The sequence below is a fragment of the Typopeltis vanoorti genome, chromosome 20 (genome assembly GCF_054136105.1).
Source record: "Typopeltis vanoorti isolate ZY-2024b chromosome 20, IOZ_Tvanoo_1.0, whole genome shotgun sequence".
Lineage (NCBI taxonomy): Eukaryota > Metazoa > Arthropoda > Arachnida > Uropygi > Thelyphonidae > Typopeltis > Typopeltis vanoorti.
The window spans coordinates 37,528,332-37,545,831 of NC_143568.1; the positions used below are offsets into that span (position 1 = coordinate 37,528,332).

The 17,500-nt window shown below is 34.9% G+C and overlaps 1 protein-coding gene across 2 annotated transcripts in view; it reads right to left on the reverse strand.

The window, feature by feature from the left end:
- scaf6 (SR-related CTD associated factor 6) overlaps positions 1-17,500 on the reverse strand; it is a 251,811-nt gene that overhangs the window by 207,615 nt on the left and 26,696 nt on the right. Inside the window, exons 2-3 of one of the 2 annotated variants that reach the window (XM_090409796.1) lie at positions 11,984-12,154; positions 10,111-10,367 (exon numbers count right to left, since the gene is read on the reverse strand). In XM_090409796.1, the coding sequence (XP_090265922.1) occupies positions 10,111-10,367; positions 11,984-12,154 (428 nt within the window). The remainder of the gene's footprint in view (positions 1-10,110; positions 10,368-11,983; positions 12,155-17,500) is intronic. The other variant, XM_090409797.1, reaches the window with a different exon arrangement.

The following is a 17,500-nucleotide window of genomic DNA, read 5'->3' on the forward strand; positions in this document are numbered from 1 at the left end:
TCCAATAAATTAAAAACTACCGACCAACCAAAAATAAAGTTCACAAGACTTTTGAAAAAAATTATTTAAAAGCCATTGTAAATGGTGAAAGTTTATTTTTCACTTGGTCAGACTATAATAAATTTAGTTTAATCCTTTATCCAAGTGTGTGCAAACAAACTTTATCCAAGTTTGTTTGCACACACTTTATCCAAGTGGCCCTTCCCTTAATGCATAACATTATGCATATCCGCAAGGAGATGTGTTTTGCATTATGGGAGATACTGAGATAGGATTGTTGGTAGCTTGCTCCACCTTTGCAAGGAGTTTCCCGGTGTTGTACCACTTTACCCCAGTCCTGAAGATACTTGCAAACAAAGTTTGCAGACACTTGGATAAAGGATTAAACTAAATTCATTATAGTCTGACCAAGTGAAAAATAAACTTTCAACATCTTTCTCTAAATCCAGAGTAATTTAATAAAAAGGTGGCACACCGTTTGGCAGCTCCTATAGGAGGAGATGACCTTGCTAATGCTTCTGTATTGGTATCCCCACTTGGGCCTGGCTCCAACTGAAGAGACCTCAATAAAGGTCGAAACTAGTCTGGGTAGTGGCCCTTCCCTTAATGCATAACATTATACATATCCACAAGGAGATGTGTTTTGCATTATGGGAGATACTGAGATAGGAGTGTTGGTAGCTTGCTCCACCTTTGCAAGGAGTTGCCCAGTGTACCACTTTACCCCAGTCCTGAAGATACTTTCAGGTGCAAGCTTTGTTTGCACACACTTGGATAAAGGATTAAACTAAATTTATCATTGTAAATGGTATTTATCTGTTGAGATATCTATAGAGCATTATCCTGGCTGTTATCTGCTTGTCAAAATTATGAGCAAACAGCCATGACATCAAGCATGTTTACTTTTCATGTTATTAAATAATAGTAATTGATAATATAAAAATTAAAAATGGGCAAAAATGACACAAGCAACCAGCAAACTAAATTCCATGTAGGTTTTGGGTAGTTAGCCACATGATCATGCACTCCATGAATGACAACAGGCAGATGTAAAAATATTCAATGTGAGTGAAGAAACCATTCATTTGTTTCACTAGGAAAGGTATACAAACAGCAAATGGATTCTACATAAACTCACAGCCAATGACAAACTTCAGAAACCATCAGTCTCTGAAGTTTGTTGATGATTTTAAGTTTATATGGTATCACCAAATGATTAGTGGTGTTGCCATACAGATACCATTTTTCTTTTTTTATGTTGAGCCCATATACAAGAGGTTGGTTGACCAACCTATAGTACATTAGTACTATGTATGGGTAGTGAGTTGGGAAAGGAGGTACTTGTTCACATTTGATTTAATGACTATATATTGTATTCCTTGGGGGAACACAACAGGGAGAAGACTGTTCTTCCACAGTACAGCAGTTGCAGGGATGAAGGAGGAGAAGAAACTTGTTCTGTGGGTTTCAAGGTGCACCGTGAATGGATATTGCATAGCAGCTGAACGCGTTCCAATGAGCTCAGTACTAAGTGAGGGAATTATTGATGCTATTTCAGATGAACATTTTCCATGGAAATATTTGTAAAATACACATACAGCAATCCCTTGATTAATGCGCCTAATGCGTTCTTTAAAACAGGCGCATTAATCGAAAAGGCACTAATCCAATATAGTAACCTATGGGAAAATGTATAATTTGTTCCTCAGATTTCTTTTTTGACCCTTAAGTTTTTTTTTATAAAAGAATTAGGGTATATCTCAGGGCCTAGTTAAAGGAAACCCATGAAACTGAAAGACAATAAAACATATTCAGAATATAAATTTATTATTCTGCTTCTTAACAAAGAATTGAGCTAACGTAGTTTGGTGGGCATTCTGTTTCTTTTTTTCATACAACTGACAGCATGGCCCTATTGCCTCTTCTGCAAATTTTACTGGTTCTCTCTTCACCAAGGTCGGTCTCCAAGTATTGCTGCTTAAAAACTTCGATTGTACAAAAACTAATTTCAAATTGTTTCTGTGAAACCTCTTTGGGCTTGTCAGTGATTAAATTTTCTTCATTTTCTTCAGGATCTTCCTCCTGTGCATCTAAATTTAGCAGGTTGGAATCACTCAACTTCTCGGTATGAGATTTAATTAACTTAGATTCATTTGAAAGCCTCTAAAATCATTTGCACAATGTGGAAGAATGTGCTTCCAAACAGCTCGCATATTGCTAGCAGTAATTTCATTCGACTTTGCGACTTTCTAACCAGGCTAAGATTTCTCTTATTTGGCTAGAAAAGTCTTGGAAGGCATTCACTTCCAAAAAAAAAGTGCGGGTTCATCGACATTAAATATTTGTTGATCACAATAATCTCCTTCTTACACAATTTTCTTCAAAATCTCTGGATATCTCCTTATCTGCACTTGCAGCTTTGAATGTGATTAGAACAGTATATAGGCTATTTCTCTTTTTGAAACGCTCAAATCACCCAGCACTAACGTGGAATTCTTTTTCTTTTCCATCATTCATAGCCCTTTCTTTCAAGGTTGCAAAGAGGTTTAATGCTTTTGATTTAATAAGGCCAGTGTTTAGTGGGATCTGTTTTTGGTTACAATCTTCAATCCATATAAAAAGAAGTCTCTCTAATTCAATCATTATAATACTTTGATTTCGAGTGCATGCATGATGAACTTGAAGCAGCCTTACCTTTCTCTTTATATTCAGCAGTTGATTCACCCATTTTTGTGGTCTTGTACTATCTTTGCTCTGGACTCACCTTGCTCATTTTTCTTTATTATTTCAAATTTTTCTTCCAGTCAGATTACTTTTCAAATCATATTCACACTTCTATTTTTTGCTCACTAATTCTTTTACTCATGATTAAAGGTTAGGAAAATAATTTAAAATAAAAAAGTAAGGAAAACCATTGTATGAGATATGATCAGCAAAATGCTATGTAAAGCAGACAACATAAATTTTGGCAGTAAATTTGGAACATAGTGTACATGGAAATAGTGTAGTATGCCATTAAAAAATAACTTTGTAAAATGTTTCAAATCGGTAACTAAATTATTTCATCCTGGTGAGTGATTTTTTAAAATAGTCATAAAAAAATGTATAGATCGAAAATTTTTTAAATTTTTTAACATTTATTTTTAAGATGTATATAGGCACATTAATCGAATTTTAGAGGCGCACTAATCGAATTTGGGTATTGAAAAAAAATGACGCACTAATTGGAGGAGCATTAATCGAGGGATTGCTGTATTGCAGAGACCAATCGTCTGTGCAAAAGTGGGGAGAGTGAGTTAGTAAGAGAAGGATCATTATTATTACATGATACCTCCAGGTAGTCCAAAGACTCATTGAGGGATGGCACCTACACTACAACTGTCTCCACCACTCAATTCACCAACTACAACAAACCGCAACTATGCCAATGACATCTACCGCCCACCACCACCACCACCAGTATTTTCACAGACAATCACAAACATTCATGCCCACGGCAGGATTCGAACCCACATCCTTTTGGCTGGAGAGTAGATATGTTAACCACTCAGCCAACAAAGCTGGCAATTAATAAGTCTAATTATCCTTCTCCTCTGTATTGAGTCAAGCATTTTGAGAAAGCTTTTGGGGGCCCCACCCCATATATCGGAGTAGTATTCAATAGCTGGGTGGATTTGTGATTAGTACAAGGTTAACAGCTGTTCAGGGATGAAATAAAGTCTTGAGTGAAAAAAGAAAGCCTAGTTTTTTGAGAAGCTGAAGATGCAATGGTTGTGACGTGCATATGCCAGGAAAGGTTTGATGTGAGGGTAATTCCAAGAAGAGAGATCTCAAACTGTCTGGAAATTTAGGTATCATCAAAAAAGATACTGGGAAAAAATGGTTCCGTTTTATGGGAAATAGGACAGAACTGGGTTTTATTAGCATTGAAATTGATGAGGTTATCTGAACGCCATTTGGGGATGGCTTGGAGATCAGAATTGAGGGCAGTGGTGGTTGATGTTATGTAAGTTGAGGTGAGAGTAAGGTTTATTAAATGAAAAGGAGGAGTGCAATGTGCTGTCATCTGCAAAACCTGTGTATTGGGTTGGAGATCAGCTGAAGTAGGTCATCGATATATAGCAGGAAGATAGGCAGTTGGTGAGAGGACAGAACCTTGTGGAAAACCTCAGCATTAGTTGAATAGTGAGAGGATAAGGAACTATCTGCCACACATAGTGTGCATCCAGACAGAAAGTTGGCAATCCAACTACAGAAGTCCTAAAACAGACCAAAAGATGGCAGCATGCTTAGTAAACCCTTGTGCCAGACCCAGTCAAATGCTCTGGAGATATCAAGTGCAACCACTCGAGAATCGCCAAACTTCTCCATGGCATTAGTCCAGAGATGGATGCCACGAGAGCAGATCTCCTGTTGATCAGCAGCAAAGGAATCCATTCTGGCAATTGTTTATTAGGTAGGTACCTTCAAGATAGTGTAGGAGTTGGAAATTGATGATTTTTTCCATTACTTTAGATAGGACTGAGGTGAGAGAGATAGAGCAGTAGTTGGATGGCAGTGACTTGTCGCCCTTCTTGGGAATGGGTTGAATATAGGCCAATTTCCAGGCTGTGGGATAGATACCAGTGGAGTAAGACAATATAGGATATGAGTCAGTTCTGGTGTACAAACTTTCAGGACTGGAGGAATGCCTTTAGGGCCATGAGACTTTTTGTGTCTAAATTTGGACAGTATTTTTCTGATCTCTTTCTGGCAAAATGATATAGTGGGCATTGTATGTTGGGAATCTGGAATGATTGGAGGACATTTACCATTGTCAATTATGCATGCATGGGAAGCAAAGTGTGAGGCTAGGAGATTGGCTTTTGCTGTAGGTGATGATGATGCAAAAGTGCAATCTGGATATGATAGAGATAGGAATAGTGTTTGGTTGCATTAGGAGAGTGATAGGGACAGCAAATGAATTTGACTGAGTGGAGAAGAGATATTTTCAACCAAAGACGGTCGAAGCAGGGCAATTCTGGTTGGGTGCTCTCTGGCAAGCTATGTCGGAGCAGATGCATGCACAGAAGTCACCATTGGGTCGAAAAGATTTAAAGAGTGTGTAGTTTGGAAGGTTGAGATGAATAGTGCTGGGGGGGGGGGGGGATTTGAATTTCTGCCAGAAAGAGTAGGTGGGTTTGGTAGACGGTAGTGGACACTGCTAAGACTGGAGTTTAGGCTACAAATGCTGAAGTGGATATATAAGGTTCTGTGAGGCATATGTTTGAAACATCAAAATGGACAGTTGGATCATCGACTACAGACAAGTTTGCATCAATTTAACTTGTCTGTAGTCGATGATCCAACTGTTGTTTCCAGCTGAAGTAGGTCTTTGATATATAGCAGGAAGAGGACAAAACCTTGTGGAACCTCGGCATTAGTTGAACGGTGAGAGGATAAGGAACTATCCACCACACATAGTGTGCATCCAGACGGAAGCTGGAGTCCTTGTTCCCTTTGGGCAAATGTTAGGTCTGGTTGAGCACGTATGTGCAATTGGGGGCAAGTGTCTTTGAACTTGTTGCTGATCGCTGTTATTAATTTTGATGTATATCAAAATTAATAACAGCGTTTGCTGGTGTGTTGCAAGTCACTTTTACGAGGTGTGGAAAATTTGTTCTGTCCTTTCTTTTATTTATGAGTCCAAAAGGATGGGACCTGACAATGTTTTTAGAATTGATGTTGCATTCTTCTGTTAATTTGATGATGTCTTCTTTTAGTGCTTTTCTGTTTTCCTTTGGAAAGTTCAAAATAACAGCATTGTATTTTTTTGTTTTTGTCCTCCATCGAGTCGTGCACCGTTGATGTGATGAGGTTATGGAGTTCATTTGTAGGCAAGGGTGAATTGTGTTGCAGCGCTGATCAGAAAAAGGGGTGGTTGAGGTCAATAAATATCAACAGAACTCCCACATTATACTTTTTTTTTTTTTTTATCACTGACATCAATTTTACAGCTGTGGCACTTTGTGGGTTTGTCAGCAATCAATGGCACTGCACTAGCGAGCCACAGGGTGCTTGTTCGACATTGGCTTTTGTTGCTGCCATCTTTGCTTCGTACAGTAGGCATGGTGGGTGCTTACATGTGGCTGATTTTTAAATCAAACAATAACTAATTTAATGCACTATAAATACTTACAGGTTGTACAGGAGTAATTGGCTCCTTAGATTTCAGATAAGATTTAAAAGGTTTAATGTTTAATTTGAATGAAAAACACTTGCAGTAACAATAAAATGTGGGAGCACAAGTTTAGATTAGCTTATTCACAGATGCCTCCTGGTGGTGTGTCATTGAGTGATTGGTTGTCATCGATTTAAATGATACCATACTTATCAAAGTCCACAATTCACTAATAAGATTCTCCTATGTGTATGACATACCTGGTATGCTGTTCATTACAAACTTCAACTCTCAAGCCAAATGATTACAGGAGAGTTTATCTGCTCAGCAAAACTGTAGTAGCATCATAATGCACTGCTCCAAAAACAAACGTGGTGTACTGCAAAGGCAACATGTTCCTCAGCACAATATGAAGCCTCACACTGCCAAAATCATCCCAAATAACACTGGATTGGATAAGACTGTTCTCTTGCATTGCATATTCCTAAACATCTCACCATTTATTATCACTTTTCTAATCAAGGGACAATCACAAATATATAGCAACAATTCTGAAATATGGAAAGAGTTGAATGATTATCCTTTTGCTTCTAAAAATCAGGAATTAATAAGAGTGGTATCTTACTGGGAAAAGGTTGCTGGCTGGAAAGGTGATTCTGAAAATATTCTTCTTATTTTTTTTTGTTACAAATACTTTCATTTTATTCTAAAAACCACAAACTTGTTTGATATTTGTGCCACTTTATTCCTTTTTTTTTAAGACTTGGTTATATCAATCAATAGTCTCAAGTTAACTAATAATATTTTCATTATTAAAAAATCACCATTTTTCATTCAATTTTTATGAAATTTATTCCTTCTGGAGCTAAAGCAATTAATCAGAATATCTTTACATTTGAGATAATCTTTAATTAATCTATCTAGCTTCTACTTTTAATGACAAAGTAAAAATTTTCACAGGAGCAGCAAATCAACATGACAAGGCAACATTTACAATTTCAAATGTTGAACATGTTTAATTATTATAGCATAAGGCTTTAATAGGATGCTAAACTGAATAACCTATATACATTAAACTCATTATTCAATTTTCAAATAACCACATCTTCAGTTTACCTGTCCTTGAAAGGGTTATCATGTCAACTGATTCCTGGAACAGAAAATCAATTATCCAATATTACTGGATAGAAAGAGGTTGCCGTATTTTCAATTATTACTATTATTATTATTTGACACCTCCAGGGAGTCCAAAGACTCATCAAGGGAGGGTACCTGCTCTACAACTCTGTCTCCACCAATCAATCCAATCCATCAACGGACCACAACTACACCAATGCCATCTACCGCCGACCACCACCACTAATTTTTCCACAGACAATCACAAACATCCATGCACACGGCAGGATTTGAACCTGCAGCCTTTTGGGTGGAGAGCGTAATGATATTATCATGATAGCTTACAACATCTAACATTTAATGCTGCAAATAACAAAATTTTCTTTAAAAATGCATTCAAAACAATGAAGTCAAGTCAGTGAAATATAAATAAAGCAGGTTTAACTCATATATATATTTGTATTAAGTTTTCCCTAGTATCAAGAGCATTTTCAAATTAAACAACAAGAACAGAAACTGGTACATTCAACAATGAAATGTGTGAACTGCAGGTACATGATGTAGAGCATCATTGCCTGATTATATTCAAGTTTGTAATAAAATTAACCTTAACAAGATTTAATTTAAAATAAATAAATAAAAATAAATAAATTTAAGTTAATTCTGGAATTTGTGAAGAACTATTTCAAATAAGAAGGATAATTTCATTATTTCTATTTAAATTCAGTTGATATAGCAAAATCTCAAACTCTCTTCATATAAACATTCCAAAAGATGATTACTTTCGTGGACAACCTTAATTTTCTTCCAAAGAACTCAGTGTCTGATAGCATGGAACTTAATGCAGTCTAAATGTTCATCATGACACATGGCTAAAGATCTATCTTTGGCCTCATACTACTCAGGAAGTAAATCAGCTCAGCTAGCTAATGACTTCACTTTTATTCCCATATAGGGTGTAGGTGAGGCCAATTTAGCCCTATCTAACTTTTGGAGGCTGAGGGGTGGCAGTTAAACCTCCACCAGTAGCCAATCAGAAATAGCTGGCCCAAGGCTGTTTGTCACTAATTACACATGGCATCCAGTGAAGAGAGGCAGCTGACGAGTGCCACCATCTCATGATCCCTAATCTTAACACTATGTTTACTGCCTGAAAATAGTGTGGGTTCTACAGTCGATTTTCTTGAGTTTATGGGACGAAAAATCCAAATTTCCAGGAGAAAAAAACCACTTGTCCATGCCAGAGATCAACTAACTCAGTAACTGGTAAAAAAAAAAAAAAGGCTTAGTAATGGTTCCTCTAGGCAGTGACTAAAATTGAACTACAATGCTTTTTCTTCGAGCAATCTAGTGCTGTGGTTACACACATGCTTTCTAAAGGTGCACATTTTGTGTCAGAACCAAAAGTCATTCCGGTAACAGATTTTTTTTCTGGTGGTTGACAAAGCACTACGATATTTCTTCGGACATAGCTAACTGGCTGTAGTTCCAAATAGTACAAATAATTTTTAAAGCCAAACCTCATCCTACAAATTTGTTTTATCCAGAAATTAAGGCCTCTCTCTCTTTCTACGGAATAATAATAATTTTATTATTATAAAGGCAGACAAAGAGAAAGCACTAGAAGTTCAAGTTCAAAATGAATATTATATAAAATTAATCTTAATGCTAAGTGACTACTCTACATATCATCTCTTGCTAATGATCCTCCTATAACCCAAATTAGGAAATTAAATGCACTTATAGATAAGGATTCTAATTGGGATGAGGAAACCAAGAAAAAACTCAAGTGTTACCATAGGCATTCTTCACATTTATATGGACTACCAAAAGTCCAAAAAACAAACATTCCATTATGTCCTGTGGTGAACTGCATTAGCTCTCCATGTTACAAATTGCTTTCAGTATTCACAGGAGTCTTCTTCATTTATCAAAAAATAGTTCTCATTTTAAAGAAAAGATATCAGAACTTCATCTTTGCAGGCTGAAAAGCAGGCGATCTGCTTTTCAGCCTAAATATTTTGTCCTTATTCACAAATGTTTCTTTAGAAGAAACACTTAATTTCTTGAAGCAATATTTTCCAGCAGATATTGTCAATCCATTTTGCTTTGTCATTCATTCTGGCTACTACATGCAAAAACGAACTTCAGTGATAAATTGAGAGCACATCAATGGGTAATCCTCTTTCTCCCACACTAGCTAACTACTTCATGGAAAGATTTAAACAATGGATACTGAATAGCATTCTTCCTAAGTCGTCTTTACAGTATACAGATATGTTGGCAAATAATCTTTCTAAACAAAAATGATAAATTCCACCAATCAAAATGAAAAGTGTATTATAAATATTACAACAAACAAATAAAATGTTGCTTACAATCCAGTATTATAGTGAAGTAGGCTAGTTTTTTCAATAATTAGGTTGTCAACAAAACTGCAAAATGTAACTAGTCACATGAATTGATGACTTGTATCTACTCTCCAATAACAAGTTGTGGGTTCAAGCTTCTCATAATTGCTGCTTATGAGAAGCCTGAAGTGGATTGAAAGTTCCATACTTGGTCTTAAGGGTATTATTTCCAGATGATTATTTAACTCTTTGCCTATCCATGGTCTAAGAGTTAGATAATCATCTGCTGTAGGTTTATATCTTCAAGAGTGGGACTCACTTATATAAGAATCTACTACACATTCCTATTATCCACAAATTTGTGGACAATAGGAATCAATAACCATCCTGTATTAGTAATCGAATAAGTTAACAGTTAGTAACAAATGCTATGTATTCACTCTCCTCCTCTTTCTCCTGTCACCTAATTACATTTAATCTTACCTGTTGCTGCTGCAATAATAACTGATGCTGTGCTGCTAAGTTCTGTTCGCTTTGCCTAATTTGTTCCTGAATTTCCTGAATTTGTTGTTGTAATTGTTGTTGATGTTGCTGCTGATGTAACTGCTGCTGATGTTGCTGCTGTTGTTGTTGCTGCTGCTGTTGTTGTTGCCAAGGGGCAGACTGTATGCTTTGTTGATTGATGGCATGTTGCACAATTGCCTGTTGCTGTTCAACAGTCCTCTGCTTTTGTTTCAAAACTGAAACACAAAAAAAACACATAAACAACAAAATGTATGATAATACATAATTAAAACCATTCAAGAACATCAAATTAAGTAACAGTAGATAAAAGGCACGTGGGAAACTACAATTGCAGAATTTATCATCTGCTTCACATAACCTTCATCCAAATTAAATAACTAAGAATTATCACAAGCAAGAAAACAATAATAAAACAAAAAACATGTTTTGGGACCTACTAGTTTACCATTCATAAGTTCTAGATACATTGTTTATTCAATATCAATTAAGAGAAGAAAATAAAGGAATTTATAATGCATACTGTAATGTCAGGCAGGGTAATTCATCAAGTAAGCAATAAGAGAAAATCAAAACAAATATAAAGCCAGTAGCAATGGTGTGTTAGTACTGTTGATGGTACTAGTGTTCTCTATCACAGCAACATAATGTAGCCTTAATGAAAAGTATTTGCACATTACCATTGTTGTATTAAATTCTACAGACTAAATTAATTCATTCAGGTTCATAAAATACTAATGTTATCAACCTGAATGTTTTCTTATGTTCAATGCCAAATGAATCTTATTTCAGTTACTTGGGCTCTGAGAACGGCAGAGTTTTACTTGAAAACTCAATCTTTTTGAACTCAAAAATGCAGAAAACTAATCTTTAAAACACACAACACAGAAGATATTGGACAAGCTACCAACTACTTGTTATAATCTCAGTTGTTGCTATTGTTGCACAAAAGAACAGCAGAATTCTTCTTCATTATTATTACATTGCATAAATCAACATAACTTAAAAAATGCCTGTTGTAATCACGAATTATCATCAGATTGCATCTTCAAGATTTTTAGTATGGGGATAAACATTAATTTTAGTATACTAAAAAACAAAATATATTCATTACAATAATAAATTACAACAAGAATTATCACTCTTGTAGAGTCTTTTTTAAATTCAAGGATTCCATTAACATGCAAAACGATCCTGGTAGTCATTTTTCCGTATGATCATTTTAGGAATTTATTTTTATCTTCAACTTCATTTTTAAAATAACTATTCCATGAAAATTAAAACTCTTACGAGTAATTCTGCACCAAGTCAGAAACTCAGTTTCATTTTCATAAATCCATATCATGGGTCACTATGATTTAGTCAGTGTCATGAACATTTGTTTATAAAGTTTATGAAGTGTGATCCCCCATCAATGATGAGAATTTTTGTAGCTCTTTCCATTCAAGTAAGTTAGTTGGTCCCATTCAGAAATAGTAGCATTTTTTTTACAATTATAAAAGCCTGTGTTTTTATCTCTCTCTTTCTTTCTCACACACAAGCACACATTTTCATTTTAATTCTGTCAAACTGACCAACCCAAACCATGTTAGTAGAAAAAGTCTATGAGGTATGAATATAATTATTAAATAATGTTATTTATCTGTAAAGAGAAAAATTTCACCTTGCTAGTTTCATTCCAGAAAAGTTAATGTGATCACTACTTTAAAATATCATTGATACTAGAATTAAAATAACAGTTTACAATGAAAAAAAAAATGCAAAGCAGATAATTACTATACAGCGGCAACTAAGACATTGCTATGTAAGTCACACAAATAAAAACACAACTTACTAGCCTGCTCAGTAGTGACTCTGTACTGATAATAATTAAAAAATTCCCCGCCAAACAAGAAAGCAAACTTTGGATTGTCCTTTTGTTTCTGCTTGGTCATCTGTTCAAATTCTGGGCCATTTCTTGCAACAAATTGTGCTAGTTTGTCAATAATATTTTTTAATTCCTGGTCTAAAAAAAAAATAAAGAAACAGTAATTTTAGAAAAAATTTCAGAATACCAGGAAAAAAAATCATTATTTACAGAAACTCCTGGAGTAAATTAAAAATTACTATTGAATCCTTTATTGTCTTATCCTCTTTGCTTGTCAATCTATGCATTTTCTTTGAGCATAATAATAATCAAAATTTTATAGGCTATTTTAGTAAATCTGCATGCTGTTTGATTCACAACAGAAAGAAAAATTTAGGAATCTGATGTAAATCTAGCTGTAAACATTATATGCTATCACTGCTGATCACAGCACAAGTCATGGCCGATAAAACTTTCACCTGAGCCAATCATAGATCATATTGTCAAGGAAAATAATCTTCCTTATGAACATTCAAAACTAACCATCTATTTACCATATTAGCAGTGATAACATACTAGTTTTATGCAATCACTGCTGATTCCAGCACAGGTCATGCCTTATATAACTTTCACCTAAGTCAATCATGTAAGATCATACTATCAATGAAATTAATCTTTATGAACATTCAAAATTGACCATCTATTTACCATACTAGTCCATCCCATCATCATAAATGGACAACTATTAAATATATTTTCAGTTTACAGATCAAAAATGCACCTGCAGAAAATTTTCAAAATTTAGAACACTGTTTAGCACAGTAAATTAACCGAGATAGTATCAACTTGGAAATTTGTAATACATTGAGTTAGAGAATCTTTTTGTCATAGATGTCAATCTTCAAAAAGAAACACACAAACCATTTGCTGCAGAGAGAGAGAGAACAAAATCTATTACAAAATGGTGCACTCTTCAGTATTATACTATAGAACAATATTTTTTTTTTTAAAATCCATTTTAGTAAAGAAAGGAAATCTGTGATTCACTCAGCTAAATCAGGATTTTTCCATTCTTTGAAAAATAAAACTGTCAAGTCAATAATAATGCACCAGAAACCATTACAAATCAAATGGCCTTGCTAAATTTTATATAATATTACACAACTAGAAGTTAACTGAAGTAGTGCGACAGTCTAACTGAGGCAGGGGAGGATTGAAAACTTTAAGGAATAAATAAATTCACATTAATAAAAATTCCTTCAAGCTAATGTCACCATCACTGTAATTAATTGCATAAAAACATTCTTCCATAAGTCTTAATGATAGGTTGCTAATCTAAAATTCACTGGGAAAAAAAAAATCTGTCTCATCATCTTCCCTTGGCAAGTTATGCAATGGAATGGCAGAGCCAGGTAATGTAGCTTCTTAGAAATATAATTAATGTTCTGATAGGGTAGTTAATCCTACCTACATAGTGTATTATGTCTGTCAACTGCATGTATTATCTGGTCAGTTTGTGGGATGAAAAACTCTGCTACCTCCATATGAGACCAGCTAACTCACCTTCATTTGAAGTCTTTGGAAAGGTTGTTTTGCATCATGGAATTCAAATCCAGGTCTTTCCAATATAAAGCCATCCACGCTAGACTGAGCTACAAAGATTTTTAAAATATGTTTCTTTTGCAATTTGCTAAAATAAATTTATTTCTCCACTAGTATCTGATTGGCAGCAGTTCATTAGGATGTATGGAAAATATATCTTTATACAATTAATCAATTAAAGTGATTCACACTGTACATGGAATTTGTTGTTAGAAAATATTTGCAGATTTTCTCTCTCTTACTTCTACAGCAGAAATGTTTAGTAGTACATGTTTGAAGTGATCTGCTCCTGCAATTTTTTAAGATTGATTGTGTGCATTTTTTTTTTTTTTAATTAACTCCATACACAGGAGATCACAAAATCTATACCACAACAGTTTGTGTATGTGTGTGTGGGGGGGGGGGGTCAAGTGGTTAAGGAGAAAGAAGGCATCTGTTAATAATAAGTTTCTTGAAAAGCTGGGAATCATACTCATTGGAAATAAAAACATGCGAAAGGCTGTTCTAAAGACAGGAATAAAAGAAGACAAGAAGTTGTTTCAACATGTTTGGAGTTTGACTGTGTATAGATGCTGACTAGAGGCTGATGACAGGATTAGAGAAAAGCAAATAAATGGTAGTGGCCAGGTTGATGGAATAACATGCATGAAAGTACCTATAAAAAAAGCATCTATGATTAATTATTCATGTTTATTGGCACAAGGAGAACACCAATGAAAAAGCAACAGGAGGGAATCTGTGAGAGAGGAAAGAGAGAGATCACCTATTAGGTAGACTGTCCTGTTCTGTATATAAGCAAGAATTCTCAGAGAGGTTTTTGGTGCATCATTCCAAATGTGAGAGTAATATTCTAAGGTTAGTCAGATTTGACATTCATACAGTTAGGAGTTGAGCAGAAGAGAAATATCATTTTGAATGAAAAATATCAAGTTTTTTGAAGATAAAGAGGCTATGGATGTGATATGTTTATGCCAAGGATAACCTAGATGAGAAATTCAGCCCAAGAAGAGAAAACTGATCTTTACTGAAAACTAGAATGTTATTAAAGTAAGAGAGGGTGAAATAGAATCTTTCTTCCAGGTAATGAGATAGCACTTTGTTTTAGTAGCAGTGATATTCATTAGATCATCTTCACCACACTTGAGAATAGTGAAGAAATCAGTGTATAAAACCATCATGAAAGCTTGAAGCTCAAATCATTTAAGTACTAAAGTTTCTTGAATGAAAAAATTAGAGAGGGGGATGGGTTGTTAATGTATAGAACCCCTCCCCAAGAGCCCGAGTATAGAACCTTGGTATGCTCTAACAATGATAAAGAAATCTGATGAGAGGAAGCCATTCACCAAGACAAGTAATGAACGATCAGAGAGGAAACTGGCAATCCAATCACAAATGGCTGGATCGGGAAGTGGTTATCAGACATTACGATATCTTGGTAAAAGTCTTAAAGCAGACAAATGCAATAAAAATATCAAGGGCAACTACATTAGATTCTCCAAATGTTCCTATGCTTTTATCCCAAGGTCAGTGAAGAGGCCTGCAGTAGAGCAAGAATAATGGAAGTCATATTGGTGATCACTAATTAACTGATGGGTCTCCAGATAGTGAAAATAAAGCTGGTTGATAATTATCTTCTCTGTCACATTTGAGACTACTAGGGCGAAGGCAATGGGATAACAGTTTGATGGCTGACTTTTATCTGGGTAGAAGCTAGTTTGACAGCTTGTATATGTGAAAGAGATGAATGTAAATTCTAGAGCACAAGTTATTTGCACAATCAGAGGGAACCCATTGAACCAAGAGTATAAAGGCTAATAAGTATTTTTCTGGTGTTCTTCTGACAAATGAGGAATATTGTGATGTAGTTGATGGAATAGCACAAGGAGATTTGTCTTAATTTAGAGGAAAAGACTAATGCCAAGATGTCACCCTCATCTTTAAGCAATGTTACCATTGTTTCATCAAGATGAGACAGATGTAAACATGCTAAGGCAGAAGTTTTACTCAACAGCCTTGCCAAGAGACCATAAGGTTCACCTGCCATTTAAGCAGGAGAAAAGCTTAATGCATTTGGCTCTTTAGATCAGGTGATTTTTTTTTTAAGTTGATATAGGTTGTATTGTACAGTGAGTGAGAATATGAAATTTTTAACTTAGCCAATGAATGTATGCTGATTTTTGTCTTAGATTGCTTTGGCACATTGTTTAGAGAGAGGAACTTAGATAAGGATAGAAGCAGTGGTGCAAAGGGCCCCATAGGGGAGGACAAGGGGCCCTCCCAAAGAAAAAGTAAAAAAACACTAGAAAATTTTCCAAAAATCTTTTTTTTTTTAATTTATGTTGTGTCTTCTATTTCTATATTACTTATGAATTAGTGATCATTGCAGATGCTCCGTCATAGGTAGTATACGATGAGTAGTGTATAATCTCAAATCATTTCGTCCCCCTCCCCCCACAAGATTAAATCCTGAGTGTGCTACTGGATAGGAGGTTTTAAGTGAAGTGGGGAATAAAGGCACTCCTTCCAGCAAGAATTATTTTAGTTAATTGATCACAAGTGCATGGATCAGGAGAGTGGAAACAATAATCAAACTACCAAAGGTCATCCAATTTGTCATCACTGTTAGCATGATGAGATATTTGGCCAAGATTGGCTGAGAGAAGAACGTTTACTGTGACTGCAAAAGAAGGTTATATGAAATTGTAGCTGCTTATATTAAAATGGATAATCTGAAATCCATGATATAAACACATCTTCTCTTTTCCTAGCATTCTTGTTTCAAACTTTTATTTGCACTGCTTTAAGCTATTATAACAGGAAGGCTGCTACATATGTTAAATTTGGTGTTCCTAACACATTAAGTGATTTTGATATCCTCACTAATCGTTTATATAAGATTACAATAAATGTATTTATCATTATTTAATTTCCATGGAGTCACAAACTTATTGCAGTAAGCTTGAACCTGCCACTTGCTTATCATAACATTCCCTAAATCACCCACCACTCTCTAAACCATGCATTCCATTCACTATTTCTTATAGTGAGTGGAATGAATTACTCTCTTGCTTACAAGATCTTTACTAAACTCTCATGAATAATCAATTTCTCCATCTCCATGCAGAATTCTCATAACCAGCAAGCTACGTGGTTTGCAGCTGAATAGACTTGTGAACTCTCCATAAATAAGTAGGAGTCATCTCAGAACATAGAATAAACAGATTTTACTCTGTTTATTCAATGTTCTGAGATTACTCCTACTTATTTATGGAGGGTTCACAAGTCTACTCAAATGCAAACCATGTTTTGTTTTCATTTATGCAGAGGAATAAACCAATGTAAAAATGCAAACAAAACTTTTTTTTGGCATGATACATTCAAAATTTAGATAATTCTGAAAACAATGTCAAAAAAAAAAGTTCTTAAGAATACTGTGTTGCTACCATCAACTTGAAACATGTAATGGATGTTTGTGTGAATGCATACTGTGTTCCCTATGATGCCTGCAACATACAAAGCACTCAAATACTATAATGCATTCTAACAATCAGGTACTCAGAATTTTTGAATTTGTTTCAGGGTTTAAATAATAAAAAAATGTACTTAGTTCCTGCGATGTGCCTTGTTTATGCCAGAATCAGTCTTACGCCATGCAACATCATGATCAAGGAAGAAAAATAAAATGAACTGCATGTGAATTGCAGTCATACAGATGGTCAACTAATGCAAAAAGATATAAGGATGAGACAAAATATAATAAAAATGCCACCACTGCTGAAGAAATGACAAAACTATGGAGTTGCACCACCTTCGGGAAACTCCATATTCATTAAAATATGGGTTAAGAAGTGCATAAAACGATCTATTTCATATAACAATTTCATGCATGTATCAAGGATATCA